The sequence below is a fragment of the Corapipo altera genome, unplaced genomic scaffold (genome assembly GCF_003945725.1).
Source record: "Corapipo altera isolate COAL_440 unplaced genomic scaffold, ASM394572v1 44, whole genome shotgun sequence".
Classification (NCBI taxonomy): Eukaryota; Metazoa; Chordata; class Aves; order Passeriformes; family Pipridae; genus Corapipo; species Corapipo altera.
Window position 1 is genome coordinate 11353821 of NW_020884880.1, and position 19811 is coordinate 11373631.

At 36.7% G+C, this 19811-nt stretch overlaps 1 protein-coding gene across 4 annotated transcripts in view; it reads right to left on the reverse strand.

Annotated features, from left to right (window-relative positions):
• OSBPL3 (oxysterol binding protein like 3) overlaps window positions 1-19811 on the reverse strand; it is a 95213-nt gene that overhangs the window by 13910 nt on the left and 61492 nt on the right. For 3 of the 4 annotated variants that reach the window (XM_027639330.1, XM_027639331.1, XM_027639329.1), the window contains exons 12-19: window positions 17550-17680; window positions 14656-14763; window positions 11737-11871; window positions 10967-11060; window positions 7714-7964; window positions 5767-5904; window positions 3014-3077; window positions 49-127 (exon numbers count right to left, since the gene is read on the reverse strand). In XM_027639330.1, coding sequence (XP_027495131.1) covers window positions 49-127; window positions 3014-3077; window positions 5767-5904; window positions 7714-7964; window positions 10967-11060; window positions 11737-11871; window positions 14656-14763; window positions 17550-17680 — 1000 coding nt within the window. The remainder of the gene's footprint in view (window positions 1-48; window positions 128-3013; window positions 3078-5766; window positions 5905-7713; window positions 7965-10966; window positions 11061-11736; window positions 11872-14655; window positions 14764-17549; window positions 17681-19811) is intronic. The other variant, XM_027639332.1, reaches the window with a different exon arrangement.

Sequence of the window (19811 nt, forward strand, 5' to 3'; positions counted from 1 at the left end):
TACATCTGTGCCTGTGTGTGAACAGCAACGCACAACTGCAGCACTTACGCTGGAAGAGTTACATGTGTTGTACCAACTGGAACAATTTCCATGGACTTTCCCCAGAATTTGTTTTTCCATCTTACATCTGAAACAGGAAGAAGAAAAAAAAAAGATAGGTTTAGTCATAGGCATGGATGAATCAGTCTGTTCCTGAGTTCTACTTCATCGTCAAGAAATTCAAAATAACAAAGTGCAACGTAAGTGCTCAAAGAATGCTGTGGACCTTCAAACATTGGTTGTTTGGTTTTTTGTTGTTTGCTTGTTTTGTTTGATTCTCATTATATTATTATTAAAATAGCAAAGTAACAGATGTTTAAAGTCCTCTCAAAAACTTTTTCAAAAGAAAGGAATTTGAAAAGCTATAGGCAGCATATACTTGTCTACAATTCAGTTGCTAGTGAATGAATGCAGACTTTTCAAAAACAAAAGCAGAATTTCAAATACAAAAGTATAACAAGAACATCCACAGTGAAGAGGTCAAAGAATGTTTCAAAAGGCACAAAATTACAGAGGGATTTAGTCTAACTTCCTCTGTAAGTTTAACTGCCTTTTTAATATCTTGACTGAATCACAGAAAGACGTCCAAGTCACATCATTTCTTAAAAAAAACCCCAAAAAGATAAGAAAACTCAATGCAAGTTTAACCAAATTTATTAAGCAAAAACACCTGGAGGAGAAAGAAACATAGAGAAGCATGGCAAAAGGGGTTTAGAGTTAAACTGGGCTAGATAATCAGATAGTAACTTCCATAATAACTTCAGAGCTCAGGGGAATAGTACCTTTCCTACATCAGACACCAGGAACTCCATTTCCTACACAATCTGAAAAAGAGGGGAAAATTCAACTCTAGTCTCAAAAAGATGTTAGTTCTAGCACAAGGAAAACAAGTGATGACTGAGCCACACCAAGCTGACTACCATTGCAAAGACTGGAATGGGACATAAGGCAGAATGGAAAAAAAAAAGATCCTTTTCTTATCAGTTGAGAGAAGGACCTTTTGTGGTTTTTTCTGTTTTGAAGTTTGATGCTTAGTCAGCATCTTCAGTGACAGCGATTCTGTTGTGATTCCTACACTGCCCTATAACAGGTCCAACACTACCTAGAGTATGACATTGTTGAGCTGAATTCTGTACTAGCTTTCTCTCTTTTGCAGTGGGATGGAAGAGAAAGAACAAAACAGCAAACCCTGCTGAGTTTAACAGTTTAAATGCATTACCAGACTGTTTCACATTCTATGTTCTCACAGATGGCAAAGCTGTCCCACAGTGATCAGTATGTGGGAGACATCTTGGGAACCAGTGTGCAACTTGATCATACAAGAATTTTACGACAGCAGAGAAAAGCAAAGTGTTATTTCAAAGAGATGCTCAGACTAATTCAGGTACAGACGTTGTAATAGCTGGAACTTTCTTAATTTCCACTGCTCACGTGTCAACACTGCTTTGCAGAGTCAGCTTCCTAAGTCATGAAAAGCTATTTCCAAAATATCTGTCCCTGTCAGAACCCAGTCTTCTAGTTCACTAGAAATGATCAAGAGATTTATTGATATTGGAACACATGAACTAAGGTCTGTTTCTGGTGGGATGACAGCACTACTCTGGCAATGTTGCTGAGTACTATCTCCTTTTCAGCTGAGAAGGTAATACAGCAAGTGAAAAGATCTTTGCACACAGAAAGAACTAAACTCACTGACAAGCTGCCTTTATGATTAACTTGATATTAATCTTTCTACACATAAGTTAATATAATCTCATTACAAGAGGTCACAGCAGTTAAAAATTGCCTTTGCTATGGAAAAAAGTCGCTGTCTAGACCTCCTGTAAGCTCAGCTAGCCACATTCAAAAACATATCAAACAAGAAAACCTAAACCCTACTATAACCTGATCGATTCTCCAGTGCTCATCAAGACCAAATCTCAGACTCTTTCTCATTAAACAGATTCTCAGCTCTCATTATTACAGCAGACCTTTTTTCTCTAAATGGAAGTGTTAAAATATTTGAGTGATAACAGTTGTCAAGATTTGTTAAACAAATCAGTCTCATCTATTTTTATTAAGACAAGCTGGTATCTAGTCTTATTTATACAGTATTCAGTTACTGAATATATTTTTGGTCATCTTAGCTTTTTGGTTAACAACAAAATGATTCTTGTGTCTCTTTGCTTACAAGGTAAAGAATTACATGGAATAATAAAACTCAGACTAATGGGTTCCAATTTCTGTTCTTTATGGCTACATCTGTAATAACTATAATCAAGTCAGCAGAGTCAATCATAAAAAAAAGATTATAGTATGGCTACATTGTGAATTGACAAACCTCTGGGTGAAGGATTTTAACTGAGTTAAAAGGCATAGTTATGTTTTGTGTACACTCCAAAATTATCTAACCATGCAAGGTACTATTACTGGCTGACATCTTCACCAGCATTACACAGCAAACAAAGCTTCAACACACGTCTTTTGAAACAATGTTAGGAGTTACACAGCACAAAATCTTACATACTGTAATAATGCCAGCATGTAAATGTATTTTCCCTTCCTGTTAAGCCCATTTTTGAGAATTACTTTCAGAACAGGTTTACAAGATTTGCCAAGGTTCAGGATTTAACTTATAGTTTTTTTCATGCTGTCTTCTAGATTGTTTGTTTTATAAATAGCTTGAGGTACAATTCTTCTTTACTAAAAAACCACACATTCAGAACCCCCTGATTTTTAAGAACTGCAGACATTTTTACATTAAAAGAATAATCAGTGTTATATATAAAAAACCAAACCACCTTGAACTTTTTTATAATAGCAGAAAATCCAAGTAAGAAGCATGCAAGTAAGTATAGGTTAGCATTTCTTAAAGGCATTCTAATACACTTAAAGAAGGAATTTCAACTTTTCCTAATTTCTGCATATTTTGTGTTAGACATACAATGAAAATATTATGAACACTATAAAAGTAAATGAGAGACTGAAGAGTTACCTTGCCAAAAAGCAAAATTCACAGATTCAGCATGGCATGCAGAAATAGGTGGATGGTGACTGACCTAACAAGACATAAAAGGGGGAAAAAAAAGATGAACATATTAACCCTTGAACTGTCATTTTGGTTTGTGTTCCTGGGTTTTTTCCCGTTTCACTCCCATACGGCATTTACAATTTGAACATTTACTTTCCCTTTGCAGTTGTGCCCTGAAGGGGGAGGCAGTGAGATTAATAAGGTACTGAGGCTTAAGAAGCCTTGAAATAAATGGGAAACACTTATTTTAAAAGGCCTGTGAATGTTGTTTGAATGAAAATCTAGCTATATATTTTATACACTGTTTGTAAGGTGATAATTAAATTTACCCTTAGGACCTCTTAATAGATTAAGCCACACTTCGAGCACACAGACAAATTAAAACAAACAAACAAAAAACCCACACACAACAAAGGGCCTAAAGCTTCTGTACAGTAAATAACCGCAAATCCCTGACTGTGAGGGAGGAGACAGCGATCAGCATGTCTGAGGGGGCCACAGGTGGAGAAATCAAGCCACAAAATTCCATCCAGCAACCCCTTCCACTGCAGTAGTGACACTCCAGGTGTTTCTACTACAAAACTCTAACCAGGTACACTGCATTTCATCAGCTTTGAGTGATAGCTGTACATGAATTAGGGCAACCACCAAAAGAGCAAAGTAAGGACTGAGAGTAAATAAACAAATACACAATGCTGACTATTCAAATGCAATAGTAAATTAAAAAACTGCACAAAGTGAAAGCAGCCACTACTCCTTGCCTTAGAATTCTCCCCTCTGGCTGAACACTAACAACAGATCAGGACCAGCGCTTTGATGCCTACAGTCCTTTAGGCAACTCTATTTTCAAGTCAAATTGCTATTGCCCACTATGAATTTAATTTCTTAACCACCTACATGGCTCAAATGCAGTTTTACTTTCTTCTTTGTTACTCACTTTGCAAATCCGTTATTGAGCATTTTTTCCACAGGCTTCCAGTTATTTATTGAAATCCTCTACTTGGTTTAAAAAGAAAGATAAAAGTACTAATTACTCTCAGCTATCACCTAATCCACCAAGAGCATCACTCACTCTTACATACTGTACCTAGATTAACCCCAGATGTCACTATAATACATGGGTTAAACTTGGCTCTCACTTAAACTGTTATAATTCCAGAGTAAGGTCATGGTGCTAAGAGGAGTTATTCTAAACTCAATCTAGTAATAGATCAGAATCTTTGTTATTTTATACATTTTGTCTATTCTATGGATTACATATTATCCACGCTAAAAAAATCATGTAGAGTGAGCATCAAAATGCTTGCATAAGCAATAAGCAACTGCTCCTGATGCAAAGAGAAATATTTAATACTTGCAGGTTGCATGAAATTTATTTCCTCCCTTCCTAATATTTATCTACCACATACTCTTACAGTAACTTTACCACTCTATAAACTCACGTCACTTATTTCACATATTAGAACAATACAGACCAAGCCCCCTCATGTATTAAAAATCCTGCTTATAAAAAGTAGCCTTCGTACTGATTTATCCAAAATTCAGGTGAAAATTTCTCCTTTTAATTCAGTGTAATGTTAAGCTCAGTATCAACCATTTTCACCTTTGTTTCTCCAATTTGATGTTACACTGGTAACTGCAGTGCTCTATACATGTAATCTTACTACTGAAGTAGCACAGTGAAGAACCAGATACACTGCTTGAACTTTAAATTTGATTTGTGCTTTGAATGTTTTTCTTTTTGTTGGGGTTTTTTCCCCTCTCCTTATTTTTGCTCTTGCTTGTGGCATTTCCTGAGACCAAGGAAACATCACAGAGCACTCCTTTTTGTCAGCTCTACAACATATTGTGCAAAATGCTGTACCTTCAGAGCTGGTCAAAAATACTTTCCATTTCATAAAGGCTCTTGGAAGTCTTTCTCTGATCAAATTTCTGGGTTGTACATGTCTGCACAATGCACTTTTTTTATTATGTCTAGACAGAATTAGACACCTTTCAGTCATTCTTACTTTCCTAGGCACCAGATATTTAAATTTTATACCTCTTCAACATATGTTTCAAGCTTCAATTTTGGTAACTTGGCTTGTTTAAATTTAATATTTTTCATCCATACTTAACAATTATTCTCCTACTGAGGAATTATCTTCATAAACACTCAGACCATGATGGGTTGTATATATCTTTTACCTACTCAGCTGTGGTACCAGATGTGAAAGGCTTAGCCTACAAAGTATTTGTAGAGGAAGCAGAAATATTTATGGTGCCACAGAAAATACTTGTGGTTGATTGACTCACACAAGGGATATATTTGTCATAAAAGATGATATTAAAAAGTTGAAGATACAGTATTTGTAATGATCACACACAAAAGAAAATGGCAAGAATGTAAAACGCTTGTTGCAGTCCAGATCAGATTTCAGCATGAGGAATTGCACTCTACTTAACCAAGTTATCTAGTTACTGGAGCAGGCAGCCTGCCAGCCTTTGCTTCTTGAGTGTCAGCTGTTGGTTGTCATGTTCCATGCCAGACTTAGCAGACTTTCCTCAAAAAAACAATTTCCTTCATTTATAATTCAGCAACATCCCTTGATTTTTGCTGGGCTCAGATTATGTAAAGTAATTTTGTATTTTGGCATTAATTCCAGGGGATTCCAGAAACACATTTAGAATGATGCAGTGTATCAAGTAGCAATTCTAGGGGTTGCAGCATACAATACCTGTTCTGCAAAGAACTGGAAACCCTTATCTTCACGAATACATTCATAGGTTTCTCCAAGTACAGGATTAAATGGCTTACTTCCAGCTCGGTAGTAACTGGATGCATACGCAGAGACTGCAAATGCAGCTATATACACCTGGGAAGAACATGTTTTGCATTTTGATTAACTAATTTATGACAGAAATGAAAAAAAAAAAAGGTTATCCTAACATCAGATTCTGTATTTTTCATTTGCAAAACTATACACGTGCATGTCTACTGCAAGTTAAGCCCTAGTTCACACATTAGAGAATTATTCAGTTTTCAGAGAGTCAGTCAACAGTCCAGCAATGGAATTATTAGTGTCAGACACTGAAAATCTCATCAATCAAAAAAAGCATTTCTGAAAAGTGTTTGAAACGGCTTAGCATTCTGCAACAGAGCTCAAAGCAGTAACCTTAAAAATCACTGTTAGATTTTGTATAATAACTGACTTTTATAGTTATAGTCTGTGATTCCATAGATCTACCAACTATCCTTTATCTAAACATGGCACAGGAAGCATTGGATGAATTTTCACCAAGCTTGCTATTTCTAAGGCAGTTTGAATTAAATTATCTTTTATCTACTGTGTGCTATGACTTAGTCATGAAACTGTTCTTGATTAGGGCTGAGATACAGGTAACCCAAGTCAGCTCAAGCACAATTCCTTCTAAACATGAGGATTTATAATTTGGGGTTGTTTCATTCAAGTATTTTTTATACTATTTTTCTGCTTTCATTTCCTTTTCCTCATCTTACGAAGGTGTAGATGTTCTCCTTTCACAGTTTCAGAAACCAAATCCACTTAAGAAAGTCTCTTTTATGAACTATTGCAATTACTATGCAACATCCAGAAATAATTTTGCCTCAGGAATTTCTCAAAGGCAAAGATTACTCCTTTCTGATGTAATTTCCAGACACATGGGAAAAAGCTTCTTTTCACTCCCCTATGAAAAACTACGGCTCATTTCCTTTTCCTGTTAGCATATGTTCTCAAGAGAACAAAAACTATGGACTGGAAAACCCCGGTGAACAGCCACACCCTGGGAACAGACCCTAAATTGTAACCCTGGAGACTGTCAGAATGAGGCAAGAGGCTTCTCAGAAAGTATTAGTAACATGACTATTTACATTAATTTATAACCTTATTTTAAGATAAGATATATTGCGTTGAAAAAGCTTTATTCAATTTATGGGAAAATCTTTATCTTCCTTTTAAGAGAATTTAGGGAGTTTCTAATCCTTTATTTATGGGCTTACATATTAAGCAGCTCTTATACACCTGGAAGCAGAACAACTGAAATGCATTTTTCTCTTGCTCTTTTCAAGTGCAGAATTCAGAGTTCTGTACTGGCAGAAGATGACACCATTACTGTACCCAACATACAATCGTATTGCCTGGTTTTGAGATCCTGGACATTTTGGATCAACTCCAAAACTTCAGAAAACCAGTTCATAAAAAATATTGAGCTCATTTAGTTAATACAGAGATATCACAGTTTTGTAGGGCTGGAAGATCCAGCATCCTCTATATACAAATGTGTTACCAGATCAGACACTCTTGAAAAAAAGAGAAATTGTAGTTTTCATACACAATCCTCTCCTCCCATTTTGCTGTAAATTTTTAATCTTACAGAGCAAGAGCTGCAAAACAGAACTAAGCTCCTTTTCTGTTTTAACTTGCAGAACAGCAAGGTACTTGAGAAAAGAGAGGTTTCCCAAAAAGGCAACAGAAATGATGTAGAGGAGTCAAAAGCAGTGGCTATGTAAATATGTAGAGGCACATATTTGGAGAGTTTGCCTCTCTCAGCTGAGAGAAACAGAAAAATGCAACCGAATATCTTCATTTCTTTAGCACTGTTTTTATATTTACTCTATTGTAATTATATTGAATGTTACCAAGTATTTGGAGTAACATATTTACCATCCGTTCGAATGGGTTCGGTGTGTGCGCTGCTTTATCCAGTAGTTCACTGTACTCCAGCTCCTCGCAGAGACGCTGAAGGGTGTTAAGCGGCTCGTTTAATTCAACGGGCATGGCCACTTTGGAGAGATCCTTTCCAATGTTGTTTCTCAGGATATTCCAGAGGCTGATGTTACTCGTATTAGGACACGGAGCTGGTAAACATGTTCTTCGTTTAGAATTGCATCCAATTCCACTTTCAGAAATACAGTCTGAAAAGGAAGTGGTAGAACAAGTCAATTCACACTTAGTTTCATCCCCCTTGCACACATACATTAAAATGCAACCATCTTTTCTTCTGTCAAAACTTCCTTCCACCCACGATTCATTCAAGTATTTCACTTGTGGTTTGAAGATAGCCTGTTATAAAAATGACAAAATTAAGAACAAGATTTTATGTATTTTAACTGAGGTAAATGCCAGGTACAAAAGATGAGTAAAAAATGACCTTCCTTCCCCTTAAAGGATGTAAGAAAAGACTCAGACTTTCCATTGAATTTGCAAGAGTAAATATTGTAACCATTTTATTTGTAACAGAGGTGGATTCCTATCTGTTTGAGGGACATGAAACCTCCTTCCTTGACAGAGCTTCAATTAAATTGACACTTCTCAGAAGGCGAGATGTAACGTACAGATTTAGGGATAATAACAACTCCTACTGATCTTTTTCTACTTTTTAGAATACTCCTACCAGGGAAATTTACTGCACACAAATTTACATGCAGCCTTTTCCACAGTGTTCCTATAGCATTTAAACTTTTTAGTGACATTAGCTTTGAGATATGCCCATACAGTGATGGAGAAATGACGTGTTTTAAAGGTGGAAAAGCTGAGGAAACTGTGGATCTATGGGTTTGCTAAAGATAAAAAAAATAAAAATACTCAAGTCAAGAGTCCTTGAAATGAAAATCTGAAGTCTGTGTTGCTACATCAAGGTCATTGGAACACGATAAATAGTTCTAAGTGTGCCATGAAATGATTTGTAGCAGGATCCAAATTGAGCTACAAGCTTCTGCAACAGGCAGTAGTCTAAAGTGATTACATTGCTTAGCTGTACATCACTTTCGTTTCAGAGAGGAATGTGTTTGCCACTACAAGAACATATTTTATCTTTACACATCCTTAGGAGCACCTAGTAAGCTGCTGCCTTAGAATCACTTACTATTTGGAGACCTTCGGGCATAGCCTCCATCTGTCAACCCCCATCCTTTCCTGGCTTTCCTCACACAGCTTTGTCTCAGAGGAATTAAAACCACACTGGGCAGCACATCTCTTCCGTGCTGCACATGCCCAAAGCATCCCTGCCCTTAAAAGCACAGTTTCAAAAAGCATTTCTTCTGCTGTTCCACTGACATAAGCATGGTGTCAGCAGTGCTTCCAGCAGTGACAGATAACCCCAAGGACAAACTTCTCCGTGCCCGCTAGCCCACACCTCACATGGAGATTTTAAAGTGTAATCAGCAGCCTCAAAGTTTTGAGAAAGAAGTTTCCATCATTCCTGCCACTTGCAAACTAGAAGTCCTAATAGCTTATGTGGCTGAGTTACTGTAAAAAGGACAGGTGAACTATTTGCAGTCCCTTGCCTGTATCTTTCTTTTTGCATAAAAATGACATGGGCACTATGAATCAAAAAATCTACTTGAAACAGTTATACTGTTGAGAATTAAAAGATTGGCTCCTATACTTCCCTATTGGAAGAATTTATTTAATATCAGAAGAGGCCGAAAACAAGGACGTTCCCTTAGATACCTCAGGAATGAGGAGATATCTGGAGAAGGAGGTAAATGCTAAAGATTTATCCTTGATTACAAGAGATCCCAGAAATGGGATTCTGGCTACTAACTGACTTATTTACATATTCTGCAGTAGCCCATTAATTGGGGTAAAATGGTGAAAAAACAGAGTAGACTAAGAACTAAGATATTCAGATACCAAATTTTCTATACACTGAAGTTTGCCCACCCTCCATTACAGAAAAACCTCTGCAGTTCTGGTTTGCAAGAGCTGTGACAAATAGACAGCATCAATACTTAAGGAGATTCGTACATCTGACTTCCAGCTAGACTCAGTGACCTTTAAGGCCAAACTGGACCATTATCAACATCTGGTCTGACCTTCTACCTTACAGTGGCCAGAGGATTTTATCATAATCACACAATTTATGGTGCAGCTAAAGCCCTGTAGAAAAAAGACACTCAGCTTTCTATTAATGGCAGTGGCAGGCTGCCCAAAGCACAGAAATAGCAGGTACCAGAAGCACGTGGAGGTACTGCTGATATGGAAGAGCTTCAGTGACAGCCTTTGTTACAAGAAGATGAACAGTCACACTAGTACAGTTTTCTAAGGTCCTGATCGTGATATGAAATAAATCTGTATTCTTTCCTATCTTACAAAAAAAACCCCAACCAAACAAACAACAAACTCTTCATTTTTGAACAGTTATAAAATACAACAATTCTCCAGGCATATCAAACTACCCAGGTTCATAGGGATCTATGGGTCCTTGGAGATGATCAGGAAACAGTTGCTAGTGAGAAATCAGTGTTCAGCAGTTTTGAAGATAAAAATACATTGTTAGAGTGGGAAGAACATTGTGGTTAGCTGAAAGGAGTTCAAGGCACAAAGCTGATCAGTTTGTTATGATCAATTCTTCTCCCTCTTTTTTTGGATCTCTTTCTAATTTGAAAGACAATTAAATTAGCATATGTACTAACAAGACTATCATGATTAAAACATGCACCAGGTCTGCCAGTGTGCAATTATTCTCACATTCCTTTAAACATGAGTTCTGCTAAAACAACACAATTCTGAATGGAGTTGTTAAATTGCAGACTAAAAAAACAGTGTGACAAGAACAAAGTTACTTTAAAAAAAAAAAAAAATCAGTTAGGCCTTGCAACTTTGAAAAATCCTGTGGCCATGTGAAACTGAGAAGGAGTGGGAGCTGCACCAAAGAAGTCAAGAAAATAGGTGTTTCCCTGCTGATACAGAACCACTATCCTGCTTAATCAACAGTGGCCAGACCGTGTTAAACATTTTAGCCAGAATCTGCTGTTCAAAAAAAATCTGAGGCTAAAGAGAAAAAACACAGGCTGTTTACATCTCAAAACCTATAATATCTAATTATCTAGTAAGAGAAGAAAAAAAAATATCCCAAGCAAACAGAAACAAAGAAAATTCTCAAAACGTGGTGTAAGAAAAAAACTGAACTTACCTAAAGTTTGTCTTTCGTTCTCCATGTCATTGCTTAGGTTATCTTCTGAGACGTTATCACTGATATCACTTACATATGAGTCATCATCCGATACCTGAGTGTGGGGGAAAAAAGCAAGATTATATTCACCCATTAAAATAACCCCATATGCATGAGAAAATCGTTACTGTCCACTGCAATTATCGTTTTAATATATTTGAACCATTTTCAGTACTACAGAAAAATGCTACAAACCCCTAAGAAGACACCATTGAGTTTAGGAGATATCAACTACTCTTTTAGTGGAGACACGCTTGGTCTTCTTGGCCTCATAGCTAAGAAGACCAAGCTTTCCTCATATCAAAGATCAAGGTTTTTACGGAACTTAAAAGAGGTGACAAAATGAGCTAATAAATTTCAATGTGCACGACATCAGCCACAAGGTACCTACAGATACCACAAGGACAGCTATGAATAACTATTTCTGTGATGTGACTCCCTAAGCACCTGTATAATGACTGAAGGCAGACAATACAATATATGCAGTATCTGCATAGTAGCTACCTAATTGCCATCTACCTCAATGTGTATATAAGAGTTCTCCATAATTGCTACACCTTACTGTGAAGAGACAATGATAGAAAATAAACACAAATGGCACATTACTTTCCAAATGTTTTGAAAATTCAAATTTTCTGGAATTCTAATGTACAGTTGGCACTCAGAAAGACTACATGTCAATTAGCAGATAAGAAACTACATCAGAATGATATCAATCTTATTGCTCAGACCTCATTTTCTGAAGAACTAGCAGACAGTAGGACTTCCTGTGCATCAAAAAATTCTGTGAGAGAGTCAGCTATAGACAGTCTGCTTTCATTGGAGACCTGGTGAACAAGACCTCTGCCTTCTTCTCTTGAATTTTCCTGTTTAAAAGAAATAAAAAATTTTGAGAGGGGAAACACCACAAACAACATTTATGCATGAGATTCCACAATCACATAACTTGAAGGGCTCTAAAACACTGGGAGAAGATTGCACATGCTCCTCTCCAATTTAAGTGAAAGGTAACATGTGTTTCAAAGAGGGATTTAAGACCAAAGTAAAACAGACCAAAGAGAAGAAGGAAACAAGAAGGCAAAAAAAGCAATGCCTATTCAGTAAATCAGTTCTGTGCTGCATGTCAAAATGTTTTGCTATTTTAATGATTTAGCCAGATATATACAAGTGTGTCATCAAAAAGCCCACAAAAGGACAAAACTCCCACATCTTTATATTACATCCTAGATTCATGCTCCTTTCTGATCTTGGCAAATGAATCAGTCTTTTCCTCCCTAAGCCTTGCTTATTGCAAAGCCTGCAGTACAGTGGTGTACAAAATTCAGAGGGGTAAAGTTGCTTCCTTTATAATAGAGTGTTTTCCTAGCTCTTTTTCTTCACTAATTTTCTATGCTGTTCTTTGGAAAGCTTTCCTTTATATCCACACCGGAGATATCTCATGTTATCCAAACCCAACACACTATCAAAACCATATAAGCGGAATTGCTTTTGCTGCTGGAGGCACAGTTGATTGCCACAGAGATCTTGATAACTCCTCCCATGGAAGCTCAACAGATTGGTGTAAGTGAAGTTCCAAAATGTGGTCTAGCAAAGGTGAGGTGACCAGTGAGAATTGGTTCATTCTGTGGATACAGTAAAAAAGTTGGAGAACACTGAGCACCTTTGTTTTCTCTGATAACTCCACCAATACAAAGGAAGCTGGTCCAAAGGACTTTATTAGCTGCTTTGAAGCTTTTCGGCATGAGGTGCTTTACTAACTTGTAACCATGACTGCTCTATCATAATTTTGCAGGAATTGTAGTATTTATTTTCAGAAAAACATAATGAACAGTCTAATAAATCTATAATCAAACTGACAAATCTTCTTTCAAAGCTTTTCTGTTGGTAGGTTTTACTATTGTATGGAACGTTATTCAGCAGATGCTGATAATGGTGACATGGAAAAAACCAAACTGCTATACAAAAGACTTTAAAAAAATCCTTCTGATACAGCAGGGAAAAAAGAGGAAACCTCAACATTGTCTCTTCTGTGGGAAGGTAGTTACACTAGCCTAAAAAAAAAAAATCTTACACACATAAGCATTGCTACTGGGATTGTTTCCAATACTATTTTGATTCTGAGAAGGAAAGTGAGCAGGAAAGACTCATAAAAGAACAGCAGGTTTTTATATCTAACACAGAAGTTTCAGGTTGTCTTCTTCCATGTTCCCACTCTGGCATGATGAATTACAATTAAACTACCCAATAGACAAACTAAACTTTTCCTTAATGCAAAGGCTTGGGATACTATCTTACACTGCTTCAATTTTCATAGGTCAATCATAGCACCTGATGTATCATTTAGTAACAAGTTTTGTGCAGTGACTCTGTCTTCCTCAGAGCAGCACTACTGTATCACAGTCCTCAAACAATTTTAAAATTAAACTTCTCCAGTATAAGTGATTTTATCTTTAAGTTCCATCCCAAAACTTGCCAGAGGGAATTTGTGAATGAAACCTCTAAGGACTATCTGAAATCTGTTTCTGTCATGTATGTCTCTATGTGTGTATAGTGCATAGAACAAGTTTCAGAAATAAGCCACTGTCACTGCAAAAACGTCCACTAAATAAGAAAATAAAGAAAGCCTAAAATTAAATAACAGTGCATTAATGCTTTTCTGGATAGCAGTTTAAGTGTTGTTCAAATTCTCATGGGATTAAAAGCAAAAGGCATTAGAATGATCAACTACCTTAAGGAAGAAAACCCCAAAAACTGAACAGCTAAATATCACCAACACACAGCTCCACTGAAAAAGAACTAAGCCAGAAGTGAACAGATGGAATGACTAAACTGTCTTTAAAAAGAAAAGGAAATAATTAGTTATATAAAACCCCCAGCATTACATCCACTCAAGTTCTAAGGGAAGATTTATACTACAAGCGCAGCAGAGGTTTCTGTATGAGTTAACATATAGGAAAATCCATCAGAAATAACACTGTTCTGGCTTCCCTCACTAATACCATTAACACTTAGATCTTATGACTTTTAATTACACCATATTCACGCGCACTCTGCAGTGAGTCAAAAGATTGTCTGAACATCGGTGCATCTCAAAGTGGTTAACTGGATATATAGAAGACTTCCTGCTTTCACAAAAAAGAAAACTAAATGGTGGAAAGAGCTCTTGTATGTCCAATTAACTTTGATCCTTTCATGGAAATGTCTGATAAGTGTTCTAAACCTTACACAATCCACACCAGTAGCCAGCATTCTGGGTTAACAATACTTCGACAGTCAACAAAAGGTCTACAGAACTTCAAAGTTAACAAGGGACTAAGGGCGATAGAAACAGCAGCATGAGGATAACAAAGTGGCAGCTCTGTTCATGCTGAATGAGAAGCAGGCAGGAGGCAAGGGAGAACACCAGGAACTAGTAGCAAAAGGCAACAGAAGGTGTGCTCAGGAAACCTGCTCACAAGGAAAGTCTTTGAAATCAAATATCACACAACGCATCATCAGACGTGACTCACAACCACAAAAGCAGACTCGATTTGCTAACACAATACACCACAGGGGAGACATCAAGAAAGGACAAGATGCAGCTATGCAGCACTGTCTAGATGTAGGGGCTTGAGGAACAGACATCACTGAAAGAGGAAATCCATACCCACCTTCACCAAATCTGGACTTGATTTTGCATTAGATGCTGAATCAAGGATCATAGATTCGGCATGTATTCTGCGTAACCGGTCTTTAAGATCTGTATTTTGTGCTATTGCCTGGAATATTTAACAAAAATATTGGGGATATAAAGTTCTCCCAACTAACTCAAATGTGGGTTTATTGTGTAAACAGGGGTAAAGAGTATTTAAAGTGCAGTATAAAACACCACCACAACATTTTTTACTGATTCAGCAAATCATTTACCTTAAATTCTTCAAACCTTACTCGTTATCTCTCAAAACTATTTTTGTTCAGTGTGAGGGAAAAGACACATAAGTGGAAAAAAAAAAGACAGAGATGGTAGGGATATTTCAAGGTTTGCAAGCTGATTTCATAAGTTATAAATTAATTTTGTGCATCTTTTTTCTTTTCAAGCTCCCTTCCTTCACCTCCATTTCCAGCCGAGCCTCTCTCAACATTAGTTTTTGCCACATCCAAAACCGTTTGATTTTCCCATACTGACAGTTCCCTTTGCCTTCCACTGACAGAGAAATAAGACTTAAATTCTCACAGGTACAGGTACAATTCATGTCCTATCAGATTATAATAACAATGATCAGAATAAAAAGCCTCTACTGCAAACTCATGCTTGTTACATGTTATTTATCCATGCTGGGTGCATCTGATGGACAAATGTCAACTAAAGCAGTCTTGTAGGAAGAGAGTGCAACCCTGTCTGCAATGAAAATATCTCTGAAATAAAAGACTGGGTTACTAATTTTGGAACAATACTGAAGACAGTGATCTGAATCAATACCAGGACATGGAGAACCCTGCTGTTTACACATCCGTGTTATCCCACAAATGCTTCTGATTTTGGAAGTGCTTTTTGTTGAAAATCACCTTAGGGGCAGGAAAGACAAGTAAGCTCAAAGTGATGACGGAGGCGAGAAAATAATTTCTGGCTTTAACTATATGTGGGCTGAATTTGCCATACAGGTATTTAGCACTTCTGCATCAAGTGTTCAGCACTGTGTTATACCCACAGCATCAGGTAAGTGCAAAACAGAATTTACACAGCTGCCCCATAATAGCATCTTCCCATTTTCATTGTTTGCTACAGAATGTTTTCTTCCTTCTGCTGTCTTCTTCCTCTCTCAAAACCAAAAATACCGTATTTATTCTCATTCTGTATTTGCTTTTCTCAGATTGTGTGTAGGTCAAGGATACTATCTTAATGAGGGAGAAGCATAGCCAGAGATGCTAATTTTGTGGTGTTTTACCCACTTTAAATCTGTTCACTTTTCTTCCCCTGCCAGGCTGATGAGAGCAAAACAGAGCTATGTTTGATAGCTTTAAACCTGTGAGTCTGATTTTTTGTTTCTCCTGTACAGAAAACAAATAAAATGAACAACAACAAACATGAAGTCAAAGTCATCAACACAGGACTCTCTCACAAGGAAGTCTTCAAAATATGCCTAGTTTATCATATCCATCTTTTCTATGTTTCCAAATGAAGCTTATTCCTTTCTCCTATAGGATCTCTGCTGTACGGGGTGAGAAAATTTCTTTCGGCATCATGGCTTTGCAGATCTCCAGGCCCTCAGAGGTGTTAACCTCTGCTAAAACTGTCGAGTTTCACAGATGACTTCTGGATTGGCTACAAAAGGCTTATTAAGTATCAGATAAGACCTAAAAGAATTACTTTTAAAAGACATGTACAGGATGAAGATGGACAACAGAATTTCACTGCCTAAAAAACCAAAATAATTCATGCTAAACTGAGTGTTCACTGAGTTCAGCAATCTTAAAACTGATTTTTTGATATAAAATGGTAGGCAAATAACCCTGGAAAATAAAAGTCACCTATTCAAATATCAAAAGAGGAACATCTGAAAGCCAAAACCAAAGAAGTGCAAGTGAGCGAGTATAGTTATTATGCACCAGGCTTCAGCTTTCTCTAAATGCTATGAAGACATCATGGCCTTTAAAGGTCTAGGTAAAGAGGTATGTTAAAAAACTATAACCACATGTAGCTTTTGTAAAGCAAAGGGAAGTTTTCATACTGAAATAACTCTTAAGATGATCTACATCACACTGATCAGTGTCAGAGAGTCTCCCCTGTCTCTGATGCGGTATTTGCAATAAACACTGAAATTTTAAGGCCATAGTAATGATGGCCTTCATTGCTCTGAAATCAGATCACTGTTCAGCAGACACACTGAAACATGACCAATCTGAAAGTTCTGGTCTCAAACAATTACATAAAGCACACCAACCAAACACTCCCCCTCTCCCTTTTTTTAAAGAGCACAATCCTTTGTCATTTAGAACTCTGCCCTACCAGCTCCATCGCTGCTACTAGAGGACTAAGAGATAATTAAGGTTGGAAGTCAATGTAAACAAGTTGTACTAGAATTTGCTTTGCAGTGTCTTGGTGTAGCATGGTGAAGCTCTCATGCATTAGAAGGGACAGTGGAGTGCTTTCAACCACTCTCACCTTTACTTTATGCCAGGTCATACAGTGAACACTCAAGTGCTGTTTAGGAAAAGAAAAGGAAAAGGAAACCTGCAAGCTACCAGAACTGGGTGATTAAACAGTAAATGTTTAGAAAGAAAGTAGACTCATAGTCACAGAGCAATCCTCTGATTCTTAACACCAAATGATACAGATTATACTACATACCTATATCAATCCATCTCTCAAACTTCAATGGTTTGACAATACCTTTAACATTTATGAAAGAGTCTTTGGAAAACACCATATGTAGAACTTGCTGTGATTAAATTCTGCACATTCTAGCACAGAATAGACACCAAAGAATCAGAAATAATCTACTATAAAATTTAAAAGTAGTATCTGATGACAATGAAGCTCAGTGAATTTCAGCATGTCACTTACAGATGATAAGGCATTCTTCAAGCCCACTATTTGTGCAGATGGAGATGAAGATGCATCGTGCTCCAGCATCTGCTTCAGCTTTTCTCTCTCAGTAGATATGGTGCTGAAAGCTGACCTCAAGGTGAAGTAAACTAGAACAATTTTGTAAAACGTGACAGTTAAAAACAGCTGCTACCAATTGTATGCGTACTAATTACATAAAAAATAAAACATTGTTTATGGTGACAGAAACAAGAATTTAGGTTGAGAGATCCAGGGCGGGTTACTAAAAACAAGTAATATTAATCAAGGTTACAGGGTAGATTTTTAGTAGGAGAAATGTTTATGGTGAATGCTACTGTGTTGACTATATTAGCCACAGTCAAAATTACTCTGATTATTTGTGACAGATGGCAACAAAGCTAACTAACCACATCTGCTCTTCACTTGCTTTTGTTCCCCAATTAGCTTGAATCTTCAGATGGTCATGATTCTATTCCACATTCCTTTATAAATTCCAGTGGGGGAGAAGAAGAGACGAAAGAAAAAAAAATTAAGTAGGAAAAAAAGTAATCAAAAAAAGCAGCTGTAACACATATTGTGCCACAGCTATAGGGTTAGCAGTTTCCCTGCAAGCAAGTCAACTGTGGTGTTGAGTTTTGTTATCTCTTTCTGTAACAAAGAAATTTCAGCTTGTTAGATGATTTAGTGACTCAAAAGGTCAGATCCTGAATTATATGCATGTTATGCTGCTACTTCTACTCCTTCCTGAGGCACTACCACCAGCCTGATATGTTTAAATCAGACAACAGATCATGCAATTTTAAAATCATTGGATTTTTAGAGGGAAAATACACTTTTTAAAGTTTTTTTTTTACCCTTAAGACATTTAATCTTCCCTTTAACCACAAGAAATAAAAACATTATTTGAGCAATATTTATTTATGTAGGTTTTCAACATTCAATTAGCTGGAGTATCAGAGGATTTCTGAGGGTCTAATCAAGCCCTGTAATACTATCATGAAAACTGCCCATGCAAAAATTAGCCTATTCACAGGGAAATTAGGGTAAAAACTCTGGGCATGGATGTGTGAAAAGAGCAATGATCAAGAAATCCCTGATACTCCTCTCTTCTAATCATCCACTCTGAGTTAACCTGAATCATATAATTAATAAGTTATGTTAATAATATGTTAATAAGTTATGTAACCCAATTTAGTCTTCTAAAAAATTAAAGTATGTTCCAACACTGCAAACCAATACCAAAGCTAATTCTCATACTATCCAAAGAAATCTTTAACAGCATCACAGGCGGTGGGGAGGGAGATATATCCACTATGATCTATTCTGTTAGGCTTTCATACAGAGATAACATGACCAGAATCTTCAGTGACCTTAAATACCATTTAATATGTTGTATACTAACTTTAATTATCAAGTATCATTACATACTAAAAAACATTACATTTTATTTAATTTGTATCAAAAAGCTGAAGCAAACAGTTTCTTCGCTATTATTTTTGGAATGGGTGTGCTATAAAGTAACTTTGGAAAAAAATTCTTTGTCCTCTTAGTAAATTGATACTGCAGTAAATAGTACCAAGTTAATTGTCCCTTCTAATGCGTGGATCAATACAACCAAAATTTCCAACACAGACATTTCTGGTAAGATGATCTTGAATAGGTGATTTCTTTGCTCTGCTTAACAACAACTTCTCCAGCTGCACCCCACCCCCATTTCTTTTCTTTTTTTGGAAAACATACATCAGTTTTGACAATAATTGACTTTATCAAGTTTACTACTTAGATACATTCCTTGCATAACAGAATCAAGATATATCAGCACCAGAGGGGAAAACAAGCAGAGAGTGCTTATTGATAACATCAACCATTATCGTGTGCCAAAGGGGACAAAGCCAATACTTCCAAAAGCCTTTCAGCTATAAATGCTTAAGTGCCTTCCTCATCAAGATCACTTAAATAATAAAAATGCTTCTGGTGCGAGGGTGATGGAGCAAAGCACTGCTAATGAAAAATGATTTTGAGGGAAGAAATATTTCTAGTCAAGCTCCCCTTCTGGCTGCTTTGCATGATTTTACTCTTCTTATTCACTAAAAATAGGTTACTACCATAGCAACCCTTGCATCATCAACAAATGTTGACTCTGAAATACAGTGAAGCACACTGAATATAGAAACATACATGTGCTCATATGGACACATATGCATGCAAACACAAAAGAGTATAATCTTCTGTTGTGTTTCTAACACAAAAAGAGTATAA